We start from the raw sequence: 10,071 nt of genomic DNA on the forward strand, positions 1-10,071 counted from the left end.
GGAACCCATGGGCACCCAGGGGTGCTGAGGACATGGGGGTAATGGGGACATGGGTGATGTGCCCCATGGGCACCCAGGGGTGCTGGGGACATGGGTGATGTGTCCCATGGGCACCCAAGGGTGCTGGGGACATGGGGGTAATGGGGACATGGGTGATGTGCCACATGGGCACACAGGGATGCTGGGGACATGGGGGTGATAGGGACATGGGTCCTGTGTCCCATGGGCACGCGGGGGTGCTGGAAACATGGGTCCTGCACCCCATGGGCACTCAGGGGTGCTGGGGGACATGTGGACTGGGACAGGGGACATGCCATGGGGTGGGGGCACAGGGGGGCCCTGGGGTACCCCACTAGCCCTGGGCACCCTCTGGCTCCTGCGCCTGGCTGGGTGTCAGCTCCTGTGTGTCCTCCTCGGTGGGTGGCCGTGTCCTCTTGAAGAAACCCGTCTGGGGGAGGGACACGGTGACAGCCGAGCCACCGGGGACACTACAGCATCACCCCAGGGGACACCACGGCATCACCCCAGGCGCTGCCCCCCATTCTGCACTCCCAGGGCTGGATCTCCCATTTCCTGAGTCACTCCAGTGCCACTGTGGTCCCACCACCGTGGCAGGTGTCACTGGTGTCCCCAGTGTCCCCCTGCCATCCACTCACCTTCCACATGAGGAGGACGAGGAGGGTGAAGAGCAGGAGCCCAGCAAGGGCCCCCAGCACCACCCACTGCACCGGCACAGTCCCCTCGCCCCCGGGAGTGGCGCGAACCACCTCGGTGACAGCCTGCAGAGGACGGGCGGGTGACACGGCTGCCACCACAGCTTGTCCCCGTGTCCCGCTGTTCCCGTGCCAGCCCTACCGTGGCCTCCCCGGTGGGCAGGACGCGGGGCTGCACACGGTACGGCATGGCCGAGGTGTTGAACCAGGCGTGCGACTGGATGAGGAACTGCTGCAGGAGGTGCTCCGGCTGGGGACAGACATGGGGACATGTGGGGACATGTTGGGGACATGTGCGGATGTGGCATCAAGGGTACTGGCAGCCAACAGGGCACCCATCTCCCTGTACATCCCCATGGCTGCTCCCCATAGGTGCCCAGGGACCAGCATGCAGGAGAGGGACACCCTGGGGACACGCACCACTCCCGTGTCCCCAAGAAGGGACAGTACCTGCTGCAGGGTGTCCATCCAGAGCAGGGCACGGACGCTCACCAGCACCCGCTGGTCCTTAGCCAGGGTGGGCACCCAGCAGGTGACACCCACACACGGGGTGTTGCTGCAGCCCTGCGAGACATCCAGGTGTCACTGTGACTCCCACCCCAACACCCTGGGGGGCACCCGCAGCCCCCGCACCCGTCCTGGGGTGCAGGTCCCCAGAGCACCCGCTCACCACGGCCACGGGCTCCTCCAGCTCCGCCACCTCCCTGCGCTCCCGCCCGTGGGTGCCATTGCGGGGTGCTGCGCCCGTGGGCCCCGGCATCTCCAGCTGCAAGGAGATAAGGCGAGAGGGACATCACCGTGGCACCCACCCAGCACCCATTGGGGGTGCAGCTCCCCCGGCAGCACCCTACCTGCTCGGCGTTGAGGCCAGGGGGGTCGGTGCAGCTCACCCCCCCCTCGGTGTCCAGCTCCAGCAGGTAGAGCAGGACACGGCCACCCAGCTGGTTGGGGACAGCGAGGCGCAGGGTGACCCCACTGACGGTGCTGGGACCCTTGTTGTGGAGCTGCGGGAGGATGGTGAGGTGACACCGGGGAGGGGACAAGGGGACAAGGAGACAGTCACTAGGGCACCCATGGGTGCAGCACCCAACCTGGTAGACGTGCTCCACCCTGATGCCGTGGTCCTCGGGGCGCCGGCTGCCCTCTGCCCTGTGCCAGCTCGCAGGCAGCACCGTGGTGGCAGGAAGGGACGTGCTGGCAGGAGAGGGGGTGTCAGTGTCCCCCCGTTCCCCCCCAGTCCCCTGTGTCCCCCCAGACCCTCACCCCCGCAGCTCCATCTCCGCCTGCACCTCCACGGGCACCGTCACCGACACGTTGGCAGGGCTGGGGCTGTTCATGCTGTGGGAACACCAAGGGGTGAGTCTGGGGACATGCTGAGGCCACCAAGTCCTCAACACTGGGCAGGTGACAGGGGGTTGTCACAGTGTCACCTGCGCAGCTGGAGCTGGAAGGTGATGGTGTCACCCATGTCCTCCAGCCCAGACACACTCAGCTCCATGTCCACGGTGACCTGAGGGGACAGCGGGACGGGGGTTGACTGGCCAACACCAGCCCCACCGCCAGGGTGATGGGCCTGGGGGGACACCCCAACCCCCTTACCTGTGCCCCCGCTTTCATGGGGTTCCCCAGCTCGCACAGCACCACCTGGCTCCCGTTCTCCTTGCGGGGGTTGCAGTTCAGCTTCTCCTGTCCCTGCAGGGTGGGGACACAGCAGGGGGGACACATCAGGGATGCCAACATTCACCAGCCACCCTGGGGACCTGCACCATCCAAGGGCAGGATGTGACCCCCCCACCCCTGGCACCCCTTGTCAGGCACAAAGGATGACGGCCACCAAGGGCAGGATGTGACCCCTTATCCCCAGCACCCCCTGGCACCCACCACTCTTGGGCACCCACACAAAAGGTGACGGCCACCAAGGGCAGAATGTGACCCCCACCCCTGACGTTCACCATCATTGGGCACCCACATGATGGGTGACGGCCATCAAGGGCAGGATGTGACCACCCATCCCCAGCACCCCCTGACACCCACCACCCTTGGGCACCCACATGGTGAGTGATGGGCACCCAGGGCAGGATGTGACCCTCCATCCCCATAACCCCGTGACACCCACCACCCTTGGGCACCCACATGATGAGTGACGGCCACCCAGGGCAGGATGTGCCCCCCGCACCCACCAGGATGCTGCTGCGCGCCGCCTGGTAGTGGGTGCCGGGGGGCAGCTGCACCCGCAGTTCGGTTTCAAAGGCGCCTTCGCCCATGTTGCCGGCGACCACGCGCAGCCCCAGTGCGGCCTCCGCCCCCATCAACAGGGCTCTGCTGGGCCTGGGGGGACACGGGGACACAGTCAGCACCCCGGGGGACAGCAGGGACCCCCCCTCGCCCAGGTGGGTGCTCACGTGTGGGCAGCCAGGCGGAGGTCGGGGACGCAGAGGTTGTCATCACCGCAGTCCTCCAGGATGATGTGGGTCTGGGGGGGACAAGGGGGGACAGGGGGACAGTGTGGGAGGGGTGGGATGGGGAGGCATTGGGGACAATGGGAGGTACAGAAGGGACATTGTGGGGAGGGACTGGGGACAGCAGGGAAGGACAGATCCCAGGGGGACACTGGGGACAGTGCGGGGTACAGAGGAATAGGGGACAAGAAGGGGTACTGAGGGGACATTCCAGGGAGAGATTTGGGACAGTGGGCTGTACAGAGGGGACATTGTGGGGAGGGCTTGGGGACAGTGGGAGGTACTCGGGGGACATTCCAGGGAGGGACTGGGGACAACAGGGGATACTGGGGGGACATCTCAGTGGTACAGGGGGAGATAGTGTGGGGACATCCTGGGGAGGGATTTGGGACAACAAGGGATACTGCGGGACATCCCAGGGAAGGGTTTGGGACAACAGGGTGTACTGAGGGGACATCCTAGAGGGGTATTGGGGACAATGGGAGGTACTGGGGGGCCACGCTGGAGAGATTGGGGATGGGAGTGGGGTACAGAGGGGACATCCCAGGGAGGGGTTGGTGACAGCAGCTGGTACTGGGGGGACATCCCAAGGAAGAAACAGGGACAACAGGAGGGGACATCATGGGGAGGGGTTGGGGACAGCAGGGTGAGTAGGAAACATATCCCACAGCAGGACTGGGGACAGTGTGGGGACTGGAGGGACAACCTGAGGGAGGGAGCAGTGACAGGGAGGGTGGTGGGGCGGGGACACTGGGGACAGAGGGGAGCACATGGGCTGTGTCCCAGGGAGGGGTTGGGGACACTGGGGACAGGCTGGGGACCAGTCCAACCCAGATCACCGCAGCAATGTCCCCAGCTCAGCCGTGTCACCTACCTGTGCCTGCACCAGGGTGTCCCCATAGAGCACCAGCCCCGGGGACCCCTCCTGGGGGGACAGTGACAGTCGCAGGCTCAGGGCCACTGGGCTCAGCTTGTCCTTGAACTCGGTCTCAGCCTGGGGACACCCGCGGGCAGAGCACAATGCTGTCCCCAGCCCTGTCCCCAGCCCTGTCCCCAGCCCTGTCCCCATCCTGCCTGGAGATGACACTGTCCCCAACCCTGTCCCCTCATCCAGTTGGCTGGGGACACTACTGTTCCCATCTCTGTCCCCAGCCTGGCTGGGGGCACCACTGTCCTCATCCATGTCCCCCACCCTCTCTGGCTGGGGACACTATTGTCCCCACCCATGTCCCTATGCCAGCTGGGGATGCCACTGTCCCCATCCTGGCTGGAGATGCTAACTGTCCCCATCCCAGTCCCCCACTCTCCTGGGGATGCCACTGTCCCCATCCCTGTCCCCATCCCCACTGGGGAGTCCACTGTCCCCACCCCTGCCCCCCACCCTCCGGGGCTGGGGACCCCTCTGTCCCAGCCCACGCTGTCCCTGTTCCCATACCCGCAGGAAGGCAGTGAGGTTGTGGCACTGGGGGGGTGTCCCCGGCACCAGCGCCAGTGTCCCCTGCCACACCGGCTGGTGGCCCTGCAGCAGCAGGACCCGCCGGGACAGTTTGGGCTTCAGCCGGTCCAGCTGCAGCTCCGCATCGAGGCCTGGCAGGGGACAGCGGGCGGGGGACACATGGCACCGGTGCCACCCCTGGTGCCACCCATTGTCCCCCCGGGTGACGCTGGCACTCACGGACGCTCGGCGGGAGGCGCTGGCCCATCACGCTGACACACAGCACCACGGGGAAGCTGCGGTGGGGACAGCACCCAGGGGCGCTCAGGGACCTGCTGCCACCCCAGGGCGATGTCCCCGCACCATTGGTCCCCATAGTGATGTCCCCATGGCAGTGTCCCCATGGCGGTGTGCCCACAGCAGTGTCCCCACAGTGGCGTCACCAATGCAGTGTCCCCATGGTGCTGTCCCCATGGCAGTGTCCCCACAGCGGTGTCCCCACAGTGCTGTCCCCACAGTGATGTCCCCACGGCAGTGTCCCCACAGTGGTGTCCCCATGGTGGTGTCCCCATGGCAGTGTCCCCACAGTGATGTCCCCACGGCGGAGTCCCCACAGTGATGTCCCCATGGTGGTGTCCCCGCAGCAGTGTCCCCACCCCATGGCTCACCAGCTGACACGGGTGCTGGACCCGGGCAGGACACACGCCAGGATCTCGGGGTTCAGCCCATCGGGGACACTCAGCTGAGTCCGGGCCACCACCACAGGTTGTCCCCTGCGGGTGACAGAGCTCAGGTGACAGGGGACCCGGGCAGGGACACCCACCCTGCCACCAGAGCCCCCGGGACGGTCACTCACCGGTACACAGCCACCTTGGCTGCCCCGTACGCCCCCACCAGCAGATCTGCGGGGACAAGGACAAGCAGGGCGTGGGTGACAGGGCGGGTGGCGCTGGGGTGACACGGGGGTGACGCGGGGTGGCCGTACCCGGGTAGCCGTTGCCGTCCAGGTCGGTGGCCCCGCGCAGGGCGAAGCCGAAGGCGGCGGGGCCGGGGAAGGGGCTGCCCAGGCGCTGGGTGGGCAGCGGGGACAGCCCCTCGCTCTGCCCACGGAAGATGAGGACCTGCCCGCTGCCACCGTCACCCCCCTGCGGGGCAGCCACCGCCACGTCTGGGGACACACGGGGACATCAGCACCCACCAGCTGACCCATCCCAGCACTGACACCCACCTGGCTGTTCCTGCCTCAGTTTCCCCGATGGTTTATTTAGACCTGGGGGGTCTGGCTTGTCCCCTGGCACAGCCCCCCCTCCCCGCTACCACTGTCACCCCAGCGGGGCACCCACCGCCGTGTCTGGGGACACACGGGGACATAAGCGCCCAATGGCTGCCACATCCTGGCACTTCCACCCACCCAGATACTCCTGCCTCAGTTTCCCCAATGGCTTAGAGCAAGCACTGGGGGCTCTGGCACATCCCCTGGCACAGCCCCCCCTTCTACTGCCACTGTCACCCCCTCGTGGGTCACCCCCCACCACATCTGGGGACACGAGCACCCCATCCCAGCACTGCTGCCCCATCCCAGCACTGCCGCCCACCCGGGTGCTCCTGCCTCAGTTTCCCCGATGGTTTATTCAGACTGGGGTGTCCCCAACACCCCCCGGTGCCACCCCGCTGTTACCGCCATAGCCGTCCTTGTCCAGGTCCCCCAGGCTGGCGATGGCGGCAGCGAAGCGGCCGTAGGGGTGAGTGCCCGTCAGGGTCTGGGGAGGCCCAGCCAGGGGCCGCTGTCCCCCCCCCAGGTAGAGATAGAGGCGCCCCAGCTCGCTGCGCTGCCCGTCGGGGCACCGGGCCAGGTACAGGGGGGCACCCACCAGCACGTCGTCGTGCCTGCAGGGGCGAGTTTGGGGACTTGGTGGCACGCAGGGGTGTCCTGGGTGGGGGGCAGCACCCTAGGGTGCTCCCAGGGAGTATGGGTGGGGGGGACAGTCCTGGTTCTCACCCATCCCCGTTGACATCAGCCACAGCCACCGTGTGCCCGAAGTACGACGCCACCTGCAAAGGGGGGGGGGGTGGCACCGGGGGGGCAGCGTGGGGTGTGGTGGGTGGGGAGAGGGGGCAGTTGGGTGCTGGGGCGGACAGCGGGTGCTGGGGTGCTCTGGGGTGAGGGCGCAGGGGTGTTGTGGGGCACTGGGGGGGCAACTGTGGGGTGACAGGGTGCTGGGAAGGGTGACAGTGGGCAGCAGGGAGCCATGGGGTGCTGGGAGAGGGCAGTGGGGTGGGGGTCAGTGGGGGCCATGGGATGGGCACTGGGGGGTGCAGGGTGTGATGCAGGGTGTGGGGCAGGGTGTGGGGCAGGGTGTGGGGCAGGGTGCTGGGGGTGCAGGGTGCCATGGGGTGCCAGTGTGGGGGGTACCTGCTCGCTGGCCATTCCCTGCAGCCGGCGCATGGTCACCCCCATGCTGAAAATCTCCACCTGCCCAGAGCGGCATCAGGTCCCGTCCCCGTCCTGGGGTGTCACAGTGTTGTCCCCAACACCCGTCACCCCCGCACAGCCAGCGGGTGCCACTCACCTCGCCCCTCGTGTTCCTCTTGTTGGGGACCCCCACCACGTACTCTGTGGGGACGAAGGTCCTGAGTGCCCCAATGTGGCACTGGGGGGACATGGGGACACTGGGGTGGGCACAGAGATACCCCTGGCACTGGGGTGGGCAAGGGGACACGGGGACACCCCTGTCACTGGGATTGGCAGGGGGACATGGGAATACCCTGTCACTGTGGTGGGCATGGGGACACCCCTGACACCAGGGTGGGCACAGAGATACCCCTGGCACTGGGGTGGGCAGGAGGACATGGGGACACCCCTGGCGCTGGGGTGGGCAGGGGGACATGGGGACAGACGGGACTCCTGAGCTGGCACAACCTGTGTTCCCAAGCCCTTGGGAGGGGACCCCGGAGCCCAGGGGTGACCGAGACCTGTCCTCCCACAACCGGCCCTGGCCCCCCTGCCCGTACCTTTGGTTTTGGGATCATCATCAAACTCGCCCACGGCCACCGCGTACCCTGCAGGGAGATGGGCCCCGGTGAACCCCACTGTGCCCCCCCGGCAGGAGCCACGGTGGGGCTGGGCTGCCCCACTGTCCCCCCACCCCCTGCTCACCCCGGTACCCATCCTTGTAGTCCCCAGACACCGGCTGCCCCGTGGGGCGTCCCGGGGCCCCCGGCCACAGCAGCGACTGGCCGTGGAAGCGGGTCAGGATGGCATCGAGCTCCACCGAGTACAGCAGCCCTGGGACACCGGGGGACACTGGCGGTCACTGGGTGGGCACTTGCTGGACCCCACCCGGGCTGCCAGTACCATTGCAGGTGGCATCTACGGGGTGTCCCGTGCTGGGTGTCCCCACTGTGCCCACCCAAAGTGAGGACCCGGGTGGCGGGACTCACCCATGAAGTAGTAACCGCCGGGGGCACCCAGCACCAGCTGGCCGTCCTGCGGGAACAGCGGTGTCAGCGCCACCCCAGGACACCCCTCCATGACACCCCCACCCCAGAATCCATCCCCCAGCCTAGTATCCCCCACCCTGGTGTCCCCCACCCTGGTATCCCCCACCCCGACACACTCATCCAGCATCCCCCTCCATAGCACCCCAATCCTGGGGCACCCCCACCCTGTTATCCCCACCCCAGCATCTCCCACTCTGAGACCCTCATCCAACATCCCCCTCCATGGCACCCCACCCCGAGGCACCCCCTCTATGGCACTCCCACCTTGGGGCATCCCCCACCCCAGCATCTCCCACCCCATCACCCCATCCAGCATCCTCCACCTGGCATCTCCCACCCCAGTTTCTTCCACCCTAGCACCCCCACCCCAGCACCCCCTACCCTGGCACCCCCATCCAATATTCCCCTCCCTGACACCCCCACCTTAGCATCCCCCTACTCAGCATCCCCACCCCAGCATCCCCACCCGGGTACCATCCCAGCCGCCCCCTCTGCATCCCCATGGGCATCCCCAGGGGCACCCGCCCCAGCACCCATCTCACCGGGGTGACGGCCGCGCTGAACCCGATCTCGCAGTAGCGCTTGTCGTAGGCTGCGGGCACAGGGCAGGGTCAGCCCGGCCAGGGTGGGGGGCACCCACCACCCCCCCCCCCCAAAACTCACAGTAGTTGCTCTCGCGGTAGGTGCTGGCCATGATCTGGTCGCGACAGGGCGAGTACCAGGCGACGCGCTGCAGCTCGGGGGCACCCACGAAACAGGCGCCCGTGGGGGTGCGGAAAGCCTCGTCCTGGCCCTCCATGGCGTTCCAGTGCTGCAGGGGGGCGCAGGCCTGGCCGCGGGGACAGGAACAGGGACAGGGTGGGTGCCCACCCCGCTGCCACCCAAGGGTGCCCACCGGCCCGCCCGCTGGGTGCACCCACCACCAGTTTGCCGTCCCAGCTGGTGACAGTCGCCCCCAGCCACTGGTGCGACTTGTAGGTGTGGAGCTCCAAGGAGTGTTGGGTCTCGGTCTCGTCTCCTGGGGGGGTGTGAGAGGGGGAGCGTGTGGGGCCGGTGACCCCCCCACACCCACCCAGCACCCCACGGCACCCACGTACCTGCAGTGTCCACAGGGAGGGGGCGGCAGGGGGGGTTTCCAGGGGGCCAGGAGCAGAGGAAGACAGCGCCGGGTTGAGTCACCCCGGGCTGGGAGGTGTTGGCGCGGGGAGCCCCCACCGCCACGCTGGCCCTGGGGGCAGAGCGGGTGTCGGGGGTGTATGGGTGTCAGGTGGGGGTACGGGTGCCACGTCTGATCCCAGCACCCCCCTGTCCCCTACCTGCCCTCCGTCATGTGGAAATCCAGGGCGAAGCCAAAATAGCTGCCGGGGGGTCCCTCATACACGGTGGGGGGGTCCTGGAGGAGCCCCAGGGTGGGGGCCAAGCGCAGCCCCCCCAGGAGCAGCATGGACAGGGCAGCAGCCCCCATGGTCACCCTGAAATGCGGCCACCAGCCCCGGCACCGCCTGTCCCAGCGTGTCCTCTCCTTATCTCAGGGGACGCAGCTGGGGACGGGGATGGGGACACAGGAAGGGCCCCCCCGTGGGCACAACCGCTCCTGCCAGGGAGCCAAAGGGGTGCAGGGATGCAGAGGGGGACACGCAGCTTTTGGCCAAGGGACAGAGGTGACTGGCCCAGCTGGCAGAGCCGGGGGTGGGGGACAGGAGGTGACAGTGCCAGGGGGGACACAGGGAGGGGTTGGGGGGGACATGATGTGGCAGGAGGTGACACAACAGCCTGTGCCCCCCACCGAACCCAGCCCCATATCTGGGGGTGCAGGCGGCTGCAGCCCAGCCAGCGGAAACACGGCAGGGAGGGGGAAGAGCCACAGGGCAGGGGGGCCCAGCCATTGTCCCCAAGGTCCCCTGGACAGGCGGGGTGGGGGACGCCTGGGTCCCAGTAGTGTGGCCACCAAACTGTCCCCCCT

General features: G+C 67.6%; 1 protein-coding gene across 1 annotated transcript; it reads right to left on the reverse strand.

Moving 5' to 3' along the window:
- Nucleotides 1-247: 247 nt before the first annotated feature.
- ITGA2B (integrin subunit alpha 2b) lies at nucleotides 248-9,642 on the reverse strand. The gene is made up of 30 exons (XM_065039815.1): nucleotides 9,425-9,642; nucleotides 9,206-9,336; nucleotides 9,029-9,126; nucleotides 8,772-8,937; nucleotides 8,651-8,700; nucleotides 8,049-8,094; nucleotides 7,765-7,893; nucleotides 7,620-7,667; nucleotides 7,178-7,221; nucleotides 7,021-7,080; nucleotides 6,607-6,659; nucleotides 6,286-6,494; nucleotides 5,593-5,775; nucleotides 5,464-5,509; nucleotides 5,276-5,380; nucleotides 4,848-4,903; nucleotides 4,608-4,759; nucleotides 4,047-4,166; nucleotides 3,116-3,186; nucleotides 2,894-3,041; nucleotides 2,313-2,405; nucleotides 2,144-2,223; nucleotides 1,977-2,051; nucleotides 1,805-1,907; nucleotides 1,565-1,717; nucleotides 1,384-1,479; nucleotides 1,164-1,277; nucleotides 856-963; nucleotides 657-779; nucleotides 248-448 (listed from the first exon to the last, which is right to left on the reverse strand). Exons 1-30 carry the CDS (start codon nucleotides 9,571-9,573, stop codon nucleotides 353-355), a joined length of 3,105 nt encoding a protein of 1,034 aa, XP_064895887.1. The 5' UTR covers nucleotides 9,574-9,642; the 3' UTR covers nucleotides 248-352.
- Nucleotides 9,643-10,071: the final 429 nt, after the last annotated feature.

The sequence above is a fragment of the Columba livia genome, chromosome 23 (genome assembly GCF_036013475.1).
Source record: "Columba livia isolate bColLiv1 breed racing homer chromosome 23, bColLiv1.pat.W.v2, whole genome shotgun sequence".
Taxonomy (NCBI): Eukaryota; Metazoa; Chordata; class Aves; order Columbiformes; family Columbidae; genus Columba; species Columba livia.